At 44.9% G+C, this 20,211-nt stretch overlaps 1 protein-coding gene across 2 annotated transcripts; it reads right to left on the reverse strand.

Annotated features, from left to right (window-relative positions):
* Positions 1-2,130: 2,130 nt before the first annotated feature.
* On the reverse strand, positions 2,131-18,878 carry SYT13 (synaptotagmin 13). 2 transcript variants are annotated; one of them, XM_061343305.1, is made up of 6 exons: positions 18,319-18,878; positions 13,297-13,519; positions 11,297-11,437; positions 9,371-9,684; positions 4,432-4,561; positions 2,131-4,166 (listed from the first exon to the last, which is right to left on the reverse strand). In XM_061343305.1, the coding sequence occupies exons 1-6, from the start codon at positions 18,499-18,501 to the stop codon at positions 3,862-3,864; spliced, it is 1,296 nt and encodes a 431-aa protein (XP_061199289.1). In that variant the 5' UTR covers positions 18,502-18,878; the 3' UTR covers positions 2,131-3,861. The 2 variants fall into 2 exon arrangements, with proteins under 2 accessions (XP_061199289.1, XP_061199290.1); XM_061343306.1 differs by having other exon boundaries at positions 11,297-11,431; positions 18,319-18,876.
* Positions 18,879-20,211: the final 1,333 nt, after the last annotated feature.

The raw sequence follows: 20,211 nt of genomic DNA on the forward strand, positions 1-20,211 counted from the left end.
AGCATCCTTTGATTTAAGACATTCGTGATGTTCCTGTATTTAGGAGCTGAAAACCAAAGTGTTGCCTGGCTCAGTTCCCTGTCCCTTCTGCACTTGAGTGATGCTTCACCAGCTTGTGTTGCTGAAGCTGCTGGATAGGATGGCATGATGCATTTCCAAGCACGTTGCATTTGTATTCATGACGTTGGCATCCACCACAACAGCTCCCTGCAGTTTGTCTGCTTGGACCAGTTTAGCATCTCCAGCCCTTGGGGTGCTGAGGCTTAGGGGCATACGGCATTGCTAAACAGGGATGAGGCAGGGCCATGGCAGGCAATGGAATGCGGTGACAAACACCTCCTATTAACAGAGTTCAAAAGGGCCTGATCTGAGGGTCCCTGCCCTTCCAGTACCACACGTACGCAGCATTCCTCCTGTCCAGGAAAACCAGCGCCTTTCCCTGCTCCCACTTCCAGCCCCAGCACATCAAATGCTGCCTCATTAAACAAGCACCCATCAGTCTTTGTTCAGGTTGAGCTGAATGTGAGAAACATTCCTTCCAGGATAAAATGCCAGACAGCAGAAATGATCCATCTGGGAAAGATGCATGCACTTTCCCTCTTCCTTTTTTCCTATTTAAATCCCATTGCAGCAAAGTGAGGGAACAACACCATTTGTTAACACTGATGGCACCACTTTGCTCCTAAGACAGATTTGTAGTTAAGCAGTGTGTAGACACGTAAAAGGGACATTATGAGATTATGTGAGGGGCTGTGCCTTTAGAATGCCATAGGATTGCTGTCTAATTACAGGGTGTGCCAAAATCTCCAGGGGCAGATAATGCCGTTTACCATCAGTCACCAAGATGTTATAAAAGGTTCATTAAAATAAGCAGGAGGCAGAACTAAAGAAATCTCTTGGCAGCAAGGCAAGTATTTTGCCCTTTAGGCTTTCCGGTGCCAACCAAATAGGTTCATACTGGGGGATTATCCTTATCATTATCCTAAATAGAAGGGAGAATCATAGGGCTGCCAGGAGCCTCTTTGTAGAGTAGGCCAACATTACAATGACTTTTGCACTTCAAGGGAAATAACAATTCCAAATCTGTATCAACAGGCACCTATGAACAGAGCAACTGTTAAGAATTCACTATCAACCTGAAACCCTGTGTCTACTTTGTTTGCAGCATCCTATAGCTTTCAGTTAACAAACAAAGCCCCACAGAGCAAAACAAAAAGTCAGTTGTTTCTTGTTTAAATCCCCTCCAGCCAGTGGAGCAATATCAGAGATTGAAACATTAGCTCTAAGGTCCATTGGCATACTTAGCTTTTCTGTTTGGTTGGTTGATCAAAGCTGTTTCTATCACTCTCTATAAAATGACCTCCAGCTTTAAAGGGAAGAGCAGTTTTACCTATAAAGGGTAACAGACTTTTCAGTGTGCATCAACCTTGTCAGTCTCTTCACAGAACCACAGCATCACTGAGGATGGAAAACACCTCTGGAGATCATCTTGTCCAAACCCAGCAGGGTAAACTAGATCTGGTTGTTCAGTGTTGTATCCCATCAAGTTTTGTTTCCGAGGATGGAAACTCACAACAACCTCTCTTGACAACTTGTTCCAGTGTTTTACCATCCTCAGAATAATTTTTCTTTGTTTTTATCATGTGTTCAAATGGAATTTCCTTTATTGCAATTTGTGCCCTTGCCTCTTGTCCTGTTACTGGACAGCACTGAAGAGTCTTCCCCTAGATCACGTATTTATACATATTGCTAAGTTCCCCCCTGATGTTTCTCTTGACCAGGCTGAATAGACACAGCTCTCTCAGGCTCTCCTTTTGCAGAAGATGCTCCAGTTCCTTAATCATCTTCATGGCCATTTGCTGCACTCTTTCCAGTAAGTCCATATCTTTCTTGCACTGGGGAGCTCTGAAATAGACACAGCACTCCAGATGTGCCCTCACCAGAGCTGAGTAGAGAGGATCACCCCTTTGGCCTGCTCACAATGCTTTTCCTATTACAGACCAAGACACTATTGACCTTCTTCGCTGCAAGAGCACATTGCTGGGTCATGTTCAACAGGATGCTGCTTTCCAGATGGTCAGCCCCAAACCCGCACTGGTGCATGGGGTTGTTCTTCTGCAGGTGCTTAACACTTCTTGTTGAACTTCAGGAAGACCCTGTCAACCCATTTCTCCAGCCTCTCCACATCCCTCTGAATGGCAGCACAACTGCCTGGTGTATCAGCCACTACTGTCAGTGTTGCATCATCTGCAAACTTGCTGAGGGCATGCTCTGCCCTATTGTCCAGGTCATTTAAGAAGATGCTAAGCAGTGCCATCCCCACTACCAGCTCCAGTCACGACTCAGTGTCTGGCTTCCAGCTGAGATTCATTGCCCTGTTTGTAACTGTGCTGTCACTTCAGTCAGTTTTCAAACACTGGTTTTGGTGTTTGCCAACAGGATGGCAGCATCTGCTAGACTTGTCTGACTAAGCCATCAAAATGGGATGGATATTAGATAAAACCTAGCTTATATTCCTAATTGAACAGAGGATCAAGCTGACCCTGCAAATATGAAGTTCTCTGAGTTTTTCAGTGCTACAAACTACATGGTTCTGTTTTCAGACTGTTGAGTGCCTTGTCCCAGTTGAAGTCCTTTAAAGCTGTTGTCTACTCCTTTAAATGAAGTGATAGGACAAGCAGTGTGCTTATGGGGTCACAACATCATCACTGCCAACGCCAGGCTTTCAGCCCATTGAGACACAAAAGGACAGTAAACAGTAACATTTGATCTACATCAAGTCTTGAAAGTGCACACACAAAAAAAACAAGCCCTGGGGAGTCTGTCTGGTCAGTGAATTCCTTTTGTCTGGAAGTGATGAAATACATGGCAGTTCTTAAGGGTTGGTTTCGAGTAAGGCTGGTATGAGGATTCGGGTGCTGTAGTTAACTGTCAAACCAAAACCATCAATCAGTTGCTAAGGTATGAAATGATCTCATTTCTCTTGCCCAGTCTTAAATGTTGCCTGGAATAAAAGTATTTGAAACTTCCTAGCTCAGAAAAAAACCCAAACAGAAAATATGGCAGTCAGCAGAAAGATTTGGTCCAGGTTTTTGGAGGTAACTTCTTGTCCGTGTATAGGGTCTTCCTGGATGACAGTGTGGAAAGATAGAAGATGTAGGTATTGTGCTGAAGGATCCTGAAACATTCACATTTTCAGGGGTTTTCATGAATCCTAAATATCAAACACTCCAGGTAACAAAAGTACATGAAGGTATTTGACTTCTCGTTTGGCAGTGTTTGCTTCAAAGGCTACATAGGATGATAGTGTTGACTGTCTCACCCTCTTCTTCCTCTGTTTTCTCTCTTGATTCTAGATACTCATTTATTACACATCGGCTTCACTCTTTTTCATACTGATACTTTATGTCTGCAGTGAAAGTCACTTCTGTGATCTGCATTTCTCACAGTCTTATAAAGTATTATGGAAAACAATGACTGGTAAAACATCTGCCACATATTTATGATTATGGAGCCAGCACTCATCAAAGACTTGACTGACAGAGCCAGATGCCAAGGAGGATCTCACCTTTCCATGATACCTTTGCTCCTCAGTAGAAACAAGGACCTCACACAGATGACAGTGTGAATTAATTCAAATCATCCAGGCAGCCAAACCCCTTGTTTGAGAGAACCACTTGAGCAGATGAGACATTGTCCTTTAAATACATTTTCCAGGAAGTTTCCCAGGTTAGGATGAGGCAGGAAAATCATATAAGGGGGTATAAGAAGGATGCTGTGCTGGTCAGCTTTGTGGAGGGGAAGGTGGAAGGTGAAATGCAGCTTATTCACCCAGGCTCAGAGGCAGGAACCACAAGGAGCCTACATGTGGAGCTGGTGCCACATGGCGATCTGTCTCCTGGGGTTCCTCAGCATTTCTTCCCAGTGGCTCCTCTCCGTGCCCGTGACATGTAAGCCCAGGCTGCACTTGCCAAGCACGTGGCTCTGCCCAGCACCAACCTGGCTCAGCATTTCCAGCTCCACGCTGGAGGCACGCAGGAGCTCTTGAGGCACCTCGAACATGATCATCTCGTTCCACACAGGGTTGATCTTGTGCTTTGCACGTTTGGTCTGCTTCTTCTTCAGCTTCAAGGACTGATGCCTCAGTGTCACCTTGACAGAAACATCTGTACAGGGAGTGGAAAAAGGAACCACGTCAATGAGCATGTGACAAAATGAATGCAAGAGAATTCTAACTGGTGACTGAGAGAGAACATGAGAAACATTGATCTTGGTTTTGGTTTTCACATTTTAGCAATTATTCAAATCTATTTGGCTTTCTAAGACAAACATTTACTTTTTTTTCTGCCAAACAACCACACTTCCCACATTCCTTCTAGATTTACATAACAGCAGAAACAGCAGTCTCTGTTTTCTTGCTACTCTACTCACCATTGCCAAGTAGATCTTTCAGCTGCTTGGAATGGAGGTTTTTAGCCTTGATGATCACCACCAGCAGGCGGTTCGCTGCTGGCAGGTAGCTGATGGAGAGCAGGACCTCCCCATGGCCCGTAGATGGCTCCTGGAAACGGAGATGCAGGAAGTGTTCATTTTATATACAATCATGGCCATAACATGGAATACTAGAGTACTATTTAGGAATCATAGAATCATAACATAGTTAGGTTTGGAAGGGACCTTAAGATCATCCAGTTCCAACCCCCTGCCATGCGCAGGGACACCATGGCACCCAAGGCTCTGCCCAACCTGGCCTTAAACACTGCCAGGGATGGAGCATTCACAACTTCCCTGGGCAACCCATTCCAGTGCCTCACCACCCTCACAATAAAGAACTTCTTCCTTATATCCAATCTAAACTTCCCCTGTTTAAGTTTGAACCCGTTCCCCCTTGTCCTATCACTACAGTCCCTAATGAAGAGTCCCTTCCCAGCATCCCTATAGGCCCCCTTCAGATACTGGAAGGCTGCTATGACGTCTCCACGCAGCCTTCTCTTCTCCAGCCTGAACAGCCCCAACTTTCTCTCTGCTAAATAATATGAGGTGATGAACTGGCCAAGTTTCCTCCCTGTCTTTGTACAGGGAATATCTTTCCAGTTACATTGGATGAGAATAAACTTGACAAAGATGTCTGTCCTCCACACTTAAGTTATTGCTTTCTTTTGAGTTATGCTTTCTTTTGTCATTGGAAAGTAACTGCTTCCTTATGTCTACTTTTAGTGGAATACTTAGTTAGAAGAAGAGGATTTGGGGCTGAACTACATGCAAGTAGTCAGATACTCATTTTTTGAGGTTATCTAGCTGCTCTTTATTTACGTCCCCTACTTCCGTTACTGCTTTTCATCATCCACTCTCCATTTCAGCTGCTTCTGTGTATTTATATTAGATACTAGGAAAATATCCTTACTATGGGGGTGGTTAGACATGAGAAGCTTGCTGTCCAGAGAAGCTGTGCTGCCCCATCCCTGGCAGTGTTCAAGGCCAGGTTGGACACAGGGGCTTGGAGCAACCTGCTCTAGTGGAAGGTGTCCCTGCCCATGGCAGGGATTTGGAACTGAATGAGATTTAAGGTCCTTTCTAATCCAAACCATTCTATGATTCTATGATTCTTTTTCTCAGAAGGCCCTGACCTCACATGGTCCATGGTCTACACTGCTTAGCAGGAGTGTAGGTCTCCCTAGGAAAGAGTAGGAAATACCCGGGGCTGTGCCACAGCCAGACCCTGGAGCTGGAGCTGAATCTTCTCTGACACCCTCACTTGCTATAGTAAAAAGCCCACCCATCCTGAAATCCTCCATGAGCTCCACACAGTGATTTATTTACTCTTCCTTCCCAACAGTCTTCCCTCCAGCTTGAGGGCATCTCTCCCTGCTGCCTTGCAGCATTTCCTCCAGGACAAAGGCTTGGAACCATCAGTCCTCGATTCAGCAGGGCACACTTTTGGTTTTCTTACCTTTTCTTCTCTTTTATTCCTTTCTTCCCATTAGTGATTGGCCTCTTAGCCTCCTGACCTTTCCTTCCCCCTTGCCTTGGGCAAACAGCCCCCGGAGGGGGAAGCAGAGGGACCACATCACCCATCACTCTTCCCTGGGAGAACAGTGCCATTTCCTCCCCGGGAGCTGGCTGGGAAGCAAAGGAAGCCAGGAAAGCCCATGCTGGTACATGCAGAGCTGCCAGCCTGTGGCAAGGAGCAAAAGGGGAGCAGTTAATTCTGTCAGTGAATAGGATCTTGTGAAAGAAATCTGCTTTAGTGTGAGGTTAATGACCCAGAAGAGTCCCAGAAAGCCGATGTCAATTCAATAGACTCCCTTTGGACTCCTTAGCATGATCTACGCGCTTTAGGATGGGCAGCCCTTCTCCAGGCCATTTCTGTACTCTGCGCTATGCTTCTAAGTGAGCCATAAATATTTCAGATTGAGTTTTCACCCGGTTACTCCCAACAGGCAGGGGCAGGCCCCTGTGTGCTCCCCAGGAGCTGATTGACTCTCCAGCAAACACGGTTGTCATCGCTGTCGGGTTTGGATGACTGGTTTGACATGCACAAATCAGGGGGGAGGCCATTAGCAAGGAAGCCTGAAATCCAATCCTAAATCAGCCCCAGTAAATCTCCTTCTCAAGCGCTCAGGTAGAAACAAAGGGCTCGTGTGCATTTCACTCGCAGAAATCCTGCCTTACATCTAAGTAGATGCTAAAAAACCCCACAACGCAGAACCAGAACAGAGGCAGATTCAAATAGATGTGTATTCACTATGAAAGAATGGGTGTCTGTACATGGGTGGACAAATACAAATACCACTTCAGTACAAAACCATAGTTAAACCAGGTCATAAGCTGCTTTTGTTTATTTACTCCCTCTACATCTCACCAGGTCTCACTATAGCTCTTGGCTAGAATATGGTTCCTGTAGCTCCAGGCACACATAGATAAGGTGGAGATTGGAGATAGGGGTTGGCAGGGCTCTGTAAACGTGCACACACACTCGTGCACGTACACACAAACACACATTGTACACACATACCACACCTTGTGCTTATGGCTTGCAAGCTCCTAATATTCTTGATCCAGTTTTTGACCAGTCTGTATCCACAGTAACACAAACCCTACAGTGGTTGGTGTCTGCTGGAGTTTTGTGTGAAGAGGCCAAGACAAAGGTATTTTTCCTTCCCACTCCTTCTGGGATTTATTTTCTGTATTTTTCTTTTTCCTATTAAATCCATAACCTGCCTTTTGTGCTACAATTCACACAACCACCAGAGCCTTTCAGTCTTCCTTTCTGCACAATAGGACAAAAAGCATCAGGGAGTTATCAATGAATTAGGTGTGCATCACAAAAGGGAAGGTGTTATGCGAGGAGCCGCTATCATCACTGTCATTAGCAAGGCAGCGGGAGGGAAGGAAGACAAGATAAGGATATCAGCCTGCAGGATCTGTGTTTGCATTGCTCACAGAACTCACTGAATTCCTGAATACGAATTGCTGTACCTGGTTAGCTGCAAGCTCCCCTCTGAGCTCCTTCCCTTGTGTGTGGGAGAATCACTGGGAAGGCAGGGATGAGATTCCTGCCTCTCATGGCATCTCAAGGAAATGTCAGACTTTGTTTAAAGCTCAGAAACTTTGTTCCTGGATGGATGCTGTCAAAAATAGCTCCTCTTTTTTATCAGCTCCTCCTCACTCCCTCCCGCTCTGGTCCTCAATGAATGATTCAGGATCTGTATATAAGCTCTCTGTGCAATGGTTGGCTCTCTCAGGTCCCAGATGACGCAAATTCAGCTTTCACTGCACATCCTCAGCTCAAACTGGGGCACTGCTCAGCAATGCTGTGAGTGTTAACCTTGTGCTGTCAGCCTGGAGAAGAAATGAATGCTGCCCTGTTTCTGTGCAGAGTTGTGGAGCTGGACCAAGGCAGAATAGCCTGACCCAGCGTGTCAGGACTGCATCGGGTACCCTTGAGTGACAACTGACCATTGCTGTGCACAGGCTGCTCCCTGGGTATTGCTTACAAAGCAGAGACTGCAGTACATGAGGGGGAGGCTCCATCTATCTCAGGTTAGGGATTTAAATCATTGGAATAATTTCTTTCGGACACCTCATTTTGCAGCAGCGGATTGGGAACTGAGTTCAATTTACAGATGTTAGGCTGCTCATTATTAATATGCAGCTATTTAGCCTGGTTCTTGAAGCTTATTAAACCTCCCATTTGTTTCTTCTGCCTCTCTCTCTGCCAGAGGATTTTTAAAGGCCAGCACTATTAGCATTCAAGTGGTGATCAGGTAAATGAGCATTATAGGAAATCAGACATTCTAACTCTGTACTCGGTGCCTGTGGCCATCCCAGCGGGGAGCCCTCACCCCCGATGGTGAGAGGCAATCATTTATTTCGGCATGAGTAGCGACAAGGATGCTGTTGTTTTGCATTGCTCTCCCCATATACCAGAGTACAAGAGGTACCCACTTGTAGCAATGTACTAGTAGCAACAATAGCAGAATCCTGCTGCCATGTTGTTAAGTGTATTGCTGCTGCTAAAAGAAGAACCTGGCTCATGGCAAGGAAAAGGCTCCTGAGGAGACGTGCAAGAAGTTAGTGCATGTGAAGCATCCCCTGTACCTACTTCAAGTACTGTTGGAATCTTAGAATCATAGAATAGAATCATAGAATAGTTAGGGTTGGAAAGGACCTTAAGATCATCGAGTTCCAACCCCCCTGCCATGGGCAGGGACACCTCGCTCTAAAATCTTCTCTCCCTTTTCCCTGCCTGTGCAGCTGGAAGGTATGGACAAGGAAGGAAAAGGAGGGTTTAATGTTTAAGACCAACACAATGCAATGAGTGATGTTTTGACATCTACGAGAACATATAGCACTGGATTGATTCCAGAAGGATAAGTTGTCTTCAGGCCAGCATTTTGGTCCCAACGATGTACTTCATTCCTAGCTTAAGGCTCCCTGGGGTGTCCCTATATGCCTTACCCACATCCAGCTCTGCAGAGTCCCTCCGTCCTGCTCTGTAAGCACTCATTCTGGTGTTCCAGCTCTTGCTACTATGGTCCTGCATCACTAAATCACAGAAGCCCACATAACTTCTAGACACAGGCTTTGAATTAGAGATACCAATGTCAAGGGCCATGTAATTGAAGGAGGAGGTGAGGGAGTTCTGACACAACTGCCAGAAGCTGTAGATGGAAGGGCTGGTTGATGGGCCTTTGGTTGCTTTCTGGAATGGTTTTAACTAGAGACCAACACAGAGCAGTGCAGAGTGATCTCTGCAGTCACACATCACCCCTCTAAACCTTGCTCCAAACAAATACAGCCACCCACTGACATGGAAGAGGGCTTCTCTTGCCCAAACAGTTAATCATTAGAGTCCCTGGGTCCTTACCTTCTCTGGGATCTTTAGCCTTTCCCATTGGGCTGTCCCAAAGGACTCCTCCATGCTAGCAAGGCTCAGTTTGAGTTCCCCCACAATGCTGTGTCTGGAGAACTTGTCGCAGTTTCTCAGGGTGAGAGTCAATGTCCCCTCCGACATCTCCTCCTCTGTTAATGGGAATCGCAGGACCTCCTCCCAGAGGGTGTGAAGCACCTTCTTCTTCAGCTCTGTTTGGGCTTCAGCAGTGCCAGACTTGCTCACCAGCGTGCCCAGTATGTAGCAGTGGCAGCCAGCATCTTGGTCTCCACTCATTCTGCCATGCATAGCTGAGAGAGAATGATGAATTTTAAGGACCTCTCACAACAGACAGCCCTGAAATATCTGTGACTAAACTGCTCACTTTATGAGAGCCATAAAATAAAACAGCTTCATAGACATTGACCCTTGTTCTCTTGTACAGGGCAGACTAAGCCGTGAGCCCATGCTGTGGTGTTTTGCTCATGCAGCACAATGTCCTTGTCCTTCTGCTGCTACAAAAGGATGCTGTTAGCATCTGGGAGGATAACAGCTAAGTTCAAGGAAACATGCTCTGTTGAAAGATGCAGAGCAGCAATGAGCTGAGCCTCAGCAAGGCACAGGGACTGGCAGCTCTTACCTACTTTTACACAAAGAAAGCCTCTTACGAAGGCTTCAAATGCATTATGGTCAGTCACAGACATCAGAGACAAGAGACACCTCCCTCGTGGCACACATCCAACCCTGCAGGCCAGTGGGGGATACATCTAAGGGTTGTTATAGTTTGCTTGTACAACCTCTGGTAAATGAATCCTTCAGAAACCATTCCACAGCCCCAGAGATCTTTGTCAAGAGACGTTTATCTCTAGTTTTATACCCATTTTATGCTGAAAAGCCTGGAGTGAGAATGGACAGCTCCCCATGAGCGCCCACGTCCCATAGTCTGTGGGGGTCTACTGGTTTCTTGGGAAGCAGAACTGGATCCTGCTGGGTGACAAGGGGCACTAAGGGATGAAGAGGAAGAGGAGATGCAAGTTCTCCTGCTCCACACATGCAGGAGAACCATGGTGGCAGTCAGTAGTTGTGATGTCCTCCCTGGAAGGGAGCTGAGGGCTTGCTGCTGGCAGCCAACCCACAGCAGTGGCTGCTGTTTAGCACCCTTTCGATTCTCGGCTCAGAGGGTGTGATTTGATGAGGTTTCCACAGAGATCTGCACAGTGCATGAATTATTCACTCAGCTTATTTTGCTTTCCCAGAGGAACTGATAATGCTCCAACCCTGAGCAGTGAAGCTGTTACAGTTGTCAGTTCCCACTTCAGAGAGTGACACAGAGCCTGGCTGCCTGGCCAGGCGCAGCAGAGGGACCTTCCTCAGTGGACTACAAGATAAGTTTGGTATCTCCAGCTCAGACCTTGACTGGAGGAAGAGGCAGTAAGGAGTGGGTCAACTGAAGAATGCAAGTTATAGAGAGGAAGGAGATTGCAACCCCGTTCCCATTGCCCCAAAAGAAAAAAATAGAAGAGGTTGCTTTGTACCCTGAGAAAGGAGAGGCCCATCTTGGTGCCTGACTTCTGCTTCTGAGCTGTGCAAACAATTGTTCTCCATCCCTGGAGATATTCAACTCCAGGCTGGATGTAGTTCTGGGCAACCTGATCTAGTTGAAGATGTCCCTGCTCATTGCAACAGGGTTGGACTGGATGACCTTTGAAGGTCTCTTCCAACCCAAGCTATTCTATGTTTCCATGCTCACTGCCATCCGCAGGTATTTCTATTCTGCAACAACAGAACCAGTGAGATAGCCAGTGGTCCTGGGGACACTTACTGGTTTTAAGGTAGGAGGGGAACTCTCTATAAAATCAATGGTACAAGGTGTCTTGTACCCTCCAGCTGGAGAATGACCGGTGGAAGACCTCTGCCCCTTACCTTCCAGAAGGGCCACACGCAGCTCAGCTCTTTCTTGATCATACACCAGGGAGTAGCGCAGCTCGGGGGCCTGGTTACAGCCGGCTGCCCTCTCGGGGTTCAAGTGCTCCGTGACACACACGTCCTTTACAACACCTGCAACTGAAATAACCCCTTTAGCAAGCAGGTCTTTACCTTCCAAGGAGCACAAATCCACCCTGTCTTGACTTGCCTTTTCTAAGTGTCTTACTATCCCTGATCCTTGTGTGCAGGAATGTCATTTCTGTTCCTTCTTCCTCCATCATACCTACTTTTTGCACTGTTTTCTCACCCTTTCAGCTCACTTGGACAAGCCTTCTGCTCTCCACCACTTTGTGCTCTAAGATGGTTGGTTCACACACTTGCTCTTTTACCTTGTGCCTAAGCCAAGGTGTCAAAACTACACCCATTACTTGTTATATTGGTTTATATTGGTTTTAACTTGCACTGGGGAATTGAATATTGTGTTCCTTGGAATGAGAACATGAACCTGCTTTTTAGTTGCCGTGCTTTAGTTCAGATCTCTCTAAATCTTTTTATTTTTCACTTTAACAATATAGCCTTTGTCATGTTGAAGACATCTATTCCCATAAGTCTCGACCAGGTGGAAGTTAATGAGCTTGGGAAGCTGAGGCCATTGCTCCGTGTATGATTCTGAAGTCGAGTACATATTTTATATTGAAACGAATCAAATGGCAAGACTAAAAGGGAAGCCGCAGCTTTTTTGTCATCAAAAGCTGTTATCTGCAAGGTCAGTTCTGATTCACACAGAAAATAATAGTGGGACTAGCACATTTCCTCCTAAAAATCTCAGCCAGCCCCAGCCCAGATCAGCTCAATGTGACACCAAAATAAGAACGCAACAATTCTTGCTTTATTTCAGCAAACCCTTGAGCTACGAAATCAGGCGCAGCAGGAAGCAAACTTGCTTATGTCATTAGCAGTGCAGAGAGGCTCTTACACCAACACACTTACATAAAGCTTTAGCCCACATGCACCCATCCTCCTTCAGCCTCTCCACCCTATAATCTTCTCCCTGACACCTAAGGATGTGGCTGAGACAGCCTCTCCCTCCAATGCAGCTGCTTCCCATGGTTCGTACTTTTCCATACTCACAAGTGTCAGGGTGGAGGGGAGAATGTAGGAATCATCCTCCCAGAAGGACAGAAATATAACCTCAAACAATTCCAAACCCCTAAACTCTTTTATAAAGCCATGGCAGATGGCACCGCGTCTCTGGCAAATCATCAGGAAGATTGTATTAATGCGGTAACCATAAGAGTCAGCTATTCTGTTAAAAGACAGTTGTGGATGTAAAGATCAGTATGGAAGCAACCCAGACATGCTGCCAGAAGTATATAATTAACACTGCATTTTCTCTAAGGCTCCAGGAATCTTATGTTCAAGGCTTTGGCATGTTACCCTTTGGAATGGCTGGAAACAGGAATTCTCTTTGGCAAAAGAGTCTGAGGTGTCAGCCTTTGGTTTCAGTGCACATTAAAGCCAAGGGTATCTCACCAAACCAGTGGGGAAAAAAAACAGCAGAAAAAATAAAGTAGAAGCTTAAAACCCTTCTGCCAATGTCCTTGATAGGGACAGTTGGCATTTATCCTGGAGGAGCTACTCTGCCTAGTTTTGGCCAGATACCTCACCCATATTCTGGCAAATGGTCTCAGTAAAAGTACACTAAAACATGCGTTTGTACAAAATGTCTGCTTCCAGTGAACAAAAGATGTTTAAGTAAAACCAATTTAGAATCAGACACAACTACAGCTTTGTTAACAGATTGTCATGATCTACATGACTAGTACTAAACACATGCATTGAAGACAGAAATCACTATGTTCATTATAAGAAAGCAAAAAACACCCATGTCTTCATTTTCCCATTTATTTCTCTAACTACAATCACATTATGCTCAGAAGCGTTATGGATCTACACTCAGAAAAGCAACTGTTAGCATGAAGACCAAATGCTCCTACCGTTTTGAGGGAGAACAAACAGCTCTTCATTGACTTGGATCTTCATCCTGTTCTCATCCAAACCAGTGTGTTTTCCAGTAGCTGGTTCTTCTGTTGTCTTCAGGGAGTACTGCGTGTAGTTAACAATTTCAGGTGAAGTTACTATGGGCTTGGGGCCATAAATGTTGGGAAACTTCAGGAGTGCTCTAGGCTGGACTGGCTCTGCCGTTTTCTTAACGTTGAACTGAAAATTAAAACCTTGTTTATTACTTTGTGCTGATTACACTAATTCTTCTGATTCCCTGAGTGCTAAACAAGCTAAGAAAAAGGAAGAAAAGGCCATGCCTCTGGTCATTCTTACCATCATTGTCTCCTTCTACACAAACCATTGTCTGTATGCCCAGAGATTTTCTTGACGAAGCCAGTACACTTCTACCTGGTGTATGTCTTGCCAGTATTACCCCTCTACAGATGTTTGGTTGCAATAGGAAAAAGGTATGTTCTTAATGTTTGATTATTCCTCTGTTCCTGTACCAGTAAATCCTTCTCTCCTAAGTCTGTGTTTTCTCTTAGAAGAGAAACCAGCCATGAAGTTAATTTTGCTATATGGATGTATGGTATTTGTTTCCGATTCAGCCTCTTGGGACTATCTCTTGGCTCTGTAGACCAGAGCTCTGCCTGACCCAGAGGCACACATTTCCCCTTTATGACTCCATTTGGATTCCACTTTGTTCCTAACATTTCAATTCCCTGCTGAATTGTGAACATGGAATGAGAGGAAGAAACTGACAGGCAGTGGCATGCCCAGGCAGCCCAAGCAAAATCTGTCACAAAGGCATGGCTGTTCTCCCAAAACAATGAAAAATACATTAGTGGAATATAGCAGTTCCTCTTTCATTATGTCCCAAGAAAGGATCCTGTCTGCTGACTACTGAAATCATTCCTTATTCGTTTATATTTGGATTCATCTCTGTGAAAGAACAAAAGCAAATGACCCTTGCACCAGATTTTAATAATGTTTCCAAAACACAAAAGACAAAAAGCAGAAGTAAACCTGCCATTTTGCTGGATTATTGTGCAGTGGGATCGCCTCCAACCCTGCCGCCTGCCAACCCATTCTGTGTTAAATTTAGATTGAGGGTGAGCCAGAAAATGTTTGCAATTGTAATTAAAGTTTTTCATTAATGTCATTGTTTCCTATTAATAATGAATATAAATGATGCCCTCAAGCACTTGCCTGTGACGGGATGCTGTGGTCCCAGTTCACATGTCCTGAGGGAGCACACCTATCCCTCAAGAAACAGAGCTGAAGAAAGGGAGCTGTCTTGGATTTTAGCTCTTTAGTCATGCTCTGCTTATGGAGCTCATAGCACCATGGTTACATGCACTTGGCAGTGGTAAAGAGCTATTTAGGTCACTGACTCCATGTTCTCAAGGTGCATCAGTGTTTAAGAAGTCCGCTGTGTAACACAGCGTTTTGTCTTGTTTAATTTGAAGGGCTCTGAAAGAGAAGTGGGATGAGAGTGAAAGACGTCACTGTGTGCAGTCCCCACCTAGCATTCAGCTGAGTTTAGATGTTGTGTAAATCACATGGTGCAGGTCTGTGAGTGAGATCCCTCTTTTAGACATGTGAGCCACATCAGTCATAAAATACTTAGGCAACTGGAAGTTACTCATCCAAACCTTAAATGCAGTTCTCCATTCTTCTGCAATTAAAGCAGACCAACCAAGCAAAATAGGTTAGGAACCACTAGATGCTAGCATGAAAAAACAGGTCACTTTTGCTCTGCAAAGGCATTACTTCTAACATATAGTGCCTGCCATGGTGCTCAGCATCCACTGTTCTTTCTCTCCTGAAGCTGCTGTATAGGGCTGCTGTCCTGCCAATCACTGACGAATCACTGACCATCACACCTCAGCATTATGCCTGGCACTTTGGGATCCTTTGGGATGAAGAAACACCATACAAATGTGAGGTGTTGTCAGTACAATCTTTTCTTCCACTTGCTAAAAGCCAGACATTTAGTCAGGAAATCCATCAGCACACAGCAAGTAAGAGCTCCACTGGGTCTCAGTATTCCTCTTGTCTGTCTGCTCTGCAGAATTAGAGATGAGAGACATATGCAAGCACAGTGGGACTAACCCACCCCCTCTTCCAATTGCATCTGCCTCTGTTTATTATTTTTGCTGCCAGCTCTGTTCCCAAGTGCTGTCTGCTAATCCAGTTACATAGCAATGCCCTATGGAAGTTCCAAATCAGCAGCAGTATCTTAAAAGAAAGAGATGAGAAGAAGAGTTCAGATAGTTCTGCATAAAATGCATGAAAGCAAAGGAACCAAAAGTAGCAAGAAGGCTGCAAATGACCCTTCAGGGTCCCTGTCCAGTGTCCCTCAAGCAATGCACCAAATTATTGCCATTGCTGGATGTGTTTAGGAATCCTCAGCTGCACATTTTGCTGAGACTTTGCATATTTCCAGCAGTTTTAATGGTTCTGTAGGTATATCTTTGTGTTTGAGCTTTTCCTCCTCACATATGCAGGACATGTCCCTGGGGAGCCTCTGTCTATAGCAAATACAAGCATTGCTGTCATGGGAGACATGCCAAGTGAATAAAATGCAGTCTTGCTTCGTCTCTCTTTTGTCAACCCTGTTTATCAGAATCAGTGGCCCTGACAGGCTTCAATAATTATGTCAAGCACTGGCTAGGACATACAGTATATTAATGCAGAAGGGAAGTAGTCCCAACAGAACAATTTATAAACATAGACAGAGATGATAAAACTTCACAAGCTCAGAACTCAATCTGAGATTAACGCCATCAAGGTATAGACTGATTCTGAATCACTGACAACACAGGGGGATGCATGTTCCTGGCAAGAAAACTATTTAGCTGGAAAAAAAAATGATGTTTAAACATACTGAATATGCAAACTAAGAACATTTTGCACTTTCTGTGACAGAATGTTCATTCGGCTGCTAGAATTTGGCCAGATTTCTTTAAAAGGAAAAAGCCTAAAATCAAACCCAGCAACATTATTAGAAATAATACTTGTAATTAGAAAACCTACAGCGTTAAAAGAGTACAATCACTCAGGTAACAGTGATACATTGAGGCCAGGTTGAATAATTCGACCCCTATTGGTCAAGTACTGGATTAAGTTATGGAGAAACATGATGAGTGCAGAAAAGTTGTGAGGACCATAAGCTGGTAGCTGCTGGGTATGAAAGCTTGGTTGAACTTTACAGTGACTTAGTGCTTATTTCAGACATGCAAGCAGGATGACACCCTGCAGGACAAACTCCAGGATGGATTAACATTTTGCCAAGATACAATCCAAAAGGTTGTATAAAAGGAAAATGACCAGTCCAAGGGTCATGGAGTTAAGGTAATGATTTAGGTGGTTTCTGAGCTAGAAGATTGCAATGACAAAAGATCTCTTGTAGAAAGAGACTGATGGTAAAGTTATCTGTGGTTAATGTTGTTCCAGACAACAGCTAGATAAAATGCTATGCTAAGTGATATGGCTGTCCGAGTTCCACATTTCTCATTCATTTTAACAGTAAACTTGGAAAATCTCAGCATTACTGTACATCTTTATATACGAGACTTGGCAAATCCCCTGTATGGGTCAGAAAAGAGAAGAAAAGGACATGACAAAACTATCAGACACAATAGCAGGTGAAATTCATCCTAGGAAAATAGAAACAGGTTCTTGGATGTATTCACTGTGCTCATGGATGAATGCTCTGAATTAGCAGCAACCCCTTGAGAAGTCCTAAGCTCAGTGCCAATGTTCATCCATGGTCAGTGGAGCAATCCTCCCTCCCCCAAGCAACCAGAAGCTCTGGTAACATGATTCTGTGTATCTGCACCAGATCTTACAGTGCAATTAGTAGATCTGGTCATCTTTTCTCTGAGCAAGCTGCAACAGAAACAGGAGGATGCCAGGGCTCTTTTCTAGTAAGAGCCTGAGAGGGGTAGCCAAAGAGAGCTGAATATGTGATTACAAACATTACAGAGTTCAATTAGGACTCCTGCTACACTCTTTAAGAACACAAAAATAACAGGCAGCTTAGTTAATTAGAAGGCAAACAAAGACCGTTACACAATGGGTCACTGGTCTTTGGAAGTGGCTAACATTTGCTTGAATGGCTAGATGAAAGTGAAAAGGATGTAGGCACGTACAAACATCAAGAGCAACAGGTAGTACTTTCAGAGACTGACCAGTGCAACAGCTCATGCTAAATACCATAATTAATAAAGGAAATCAGTCAAACATTTCCTTTTGAAGAACTTCCCATTAATAAATGTATTAGCAGGGTCCTATAATTCCCCTTGCTCTCTGCTGTACTGAGCTCAGGGGCAAATCAGGTCTTTTGGATTCTAACAAGAAACAAAGACCAAACAGGCATGCTGGATATCATCCATACTCCACATTGCTCTTATAGTAAATGAAAAAGCAGTTCACAGTGTGATGAGGTTGTCCAGTCATCGCACTACAGGTTGTCACATTTTATTATCATTACGATGCCTCATTTTAACTTCACACATAATTAATCCCCTCAGTCAGAGGGGCAGAGGGAGGAGGAGGGATGGTTTTCACAAGAAACCAGCTGTTGACAGGGAACTATCCTGCAGGACCCATAAGATACTGTGGATAGAGTTAGAGAAATAGCTGCTACAGGAGATCCCAGCAGGAGTCATCTCCTTTTTACAACGCTGCATGCACATGGTAAAGTCCAGTCTTCTCTCCTTAGAAAAGCATTTCCTTTGTGATCTAAGCAGCATTTCCAGTCCTCCTCCCCTATTTTTCCCGTTGGCAGCTCTCTCTTTGGCAGTGTGGCAGCTGTCTCCTGCTCCAGTAATTCTGTGGGTCACTGAGCCCATCTCGGCTACCCCCTCACTCCCCCCATTAACATGCTGCCACATCCTGAACACAGCAAGCAGATAAATAGGCAGCAGAAATCACATGCTGAGAAGCCGAACAGAAAAGTTGCATCCCCACCCTCTGCATTTAAAGGTAAATCAGAGACTGTATCTTACTTGCTGGACTGGCTGAAGCACACTGGGCTTAGTATTTTCCGTGTCCTCCTCTTGGTCCTTTTCTGAGAGTCCTTTCCCAGGTTGCTTGCATTTGCAGAGGCAGGTGAGACCGCAGAGGGCAAGGATGCTAGTTGCAGTCCCTAAGGTAGCCCCCAGGGCTATCACTGGGGCAGATAAAACCATTGTCCTGGGCTGCACAGGAACAGAAAGCACACAAACCCTGTGACTGCTTCTCCTCCCTGGGATAGCAGCTCTCTCACATTCACTTTGATTTCTATCCTGGCTTCATTCTCCTTGAAAGTCTGAAAACAATTCTCTTGTGCAGCAAAGAAAAAGGGACCAATCTAGAGACAGAGATAAATCACCCCACCTTTGCTAGGCAACAAGGCTACCTTTCTATCCTAATGATGGAGTTTCTGCTCCAGGTCAGGTAGAGGAAATAGTGAGTGTGGTGCCTGCAATCTCCATATAGCTGCAAACAGGCAGTTTTCATTGAAGCCTGTTCTCCAGCTCCACTGGGAAAAGTCTGATGTGTGATAGAGAGGAAAGACGTCAGCAGAAGGGGCTGGGCCTTGCTAGCTAACTCACAGAAAGTGCATCCAGCTCCCTAGCAATATTTCTGAGGGCTAGCTTGCTAATTTGCTCGAAGAGGTTGAATTTTCCTGTCTCATGGCAAAGACAGTGATTGCCAAAATGTGCTGGCTGGAGAAACCCTGTTAGGATAACACTGCATGGTAGCATTACAGTTGGAGTAAAGCCTGTGTGTAACCCAGGCAGAACTTTCTCATCCTTCAGAAGCTGGGCAATAAACACATGCAATAATGAAGCACTGTCCCAGTTCCACCACCTTCCCCTCGAAGCACAGGGTCTGAACCTTTTGGAGCTGCTTTCTGTTTCATCAATGCAAAGCAGTGCTTCTATTTAAAAAGACAGCGGAAAATCCTATCAGACAAGATGCACTGGTGCATATGCTGCTTCCTCTGGAGAGGATGAGAGAGCAAACAACATATGCTCAGTATTACTCACACTGCTTACTACACCGGTATGAGGATGACACCGGAAGAACCTACATGAATAGACCTGAAGGGCTAAAAGTCCATCACAGCTTTCTGTTGAGATGATGGAGTGATTAACTTTCTCTGACTCATCTATTTTTGCCTTGTTTCTCAAGTGCCCACCTTGGGGAAGCGGGGAATAAATGTCATCTTTTGCTGTTTTTCCTCTGACACATAGAGCCATTTTCCAGGTACTTCACAAGTTGTACATAGTGGCCAGAAGATGATTATAATTCTGGGTCATTATATACCTGGGCCAGAGTGGAACGAGTATGCCAAAAGCAAAATATTCCTTATAAGACTCTGGAAAAAATACTCAGCTCTACTGGGAGTTTCTTTGTCTTTCTATTTTGGAGTACGGTTTGTGCCTGTAGATCTGGGAAAAAGAAAGGACTATGTACAGAGAAATTCAGGGGGTTTATCTTTATGCAGCTCAGGTTGTGCCATTGACTTTTCTTGCCATTTTTTTGATGCTTCACATCTCACTGGTGATGACTCTCAGCCTTTGTTCCATTATAGATGACATGTTCACCTCCCTGGCACAAAGCTTCCCTCACGCATCCAATTCTCACTTTAATTGCTAAAGATTCCTCTTCAACACTATAGCATCCTTATGGGTGCAGTGCACATCCTGTCATCTTGCCTTCTCTTCACTCTACCAGGCTTGTCAAACATGCAACTTGTCCCATGCTGACCTCCCATCAGGAAGAGAATCACAATAGACTCCTTAAGCAGAGACAGTCCCTCAACATTCTGATGACCACATGGAAACGCCTTTCAGCCAGACACTGAGCTTTGTCTTCTCTCTATGCAAGAACATCAAAGTGGCCACACCAAG

The sequence above is a fragment of the Neopsephotus bourkii genome, unplaced genomic scaffold (assembly GCF_033783945.1).
Source record: "Neopsephotus bourkii isolate Nb327-2 ecotype Australia unplaced genomic scaffold, CSIRO-AGI_Nbou_v1 NB_1825, whole genome shotgun sequence".
Classification (NCBI taxonomy): Eukaryota; Metazoa; Chordata; class Aves; order Psittaciformes; family Psittacidae; genus Neopsephotus; species Neopsephotus bourkii.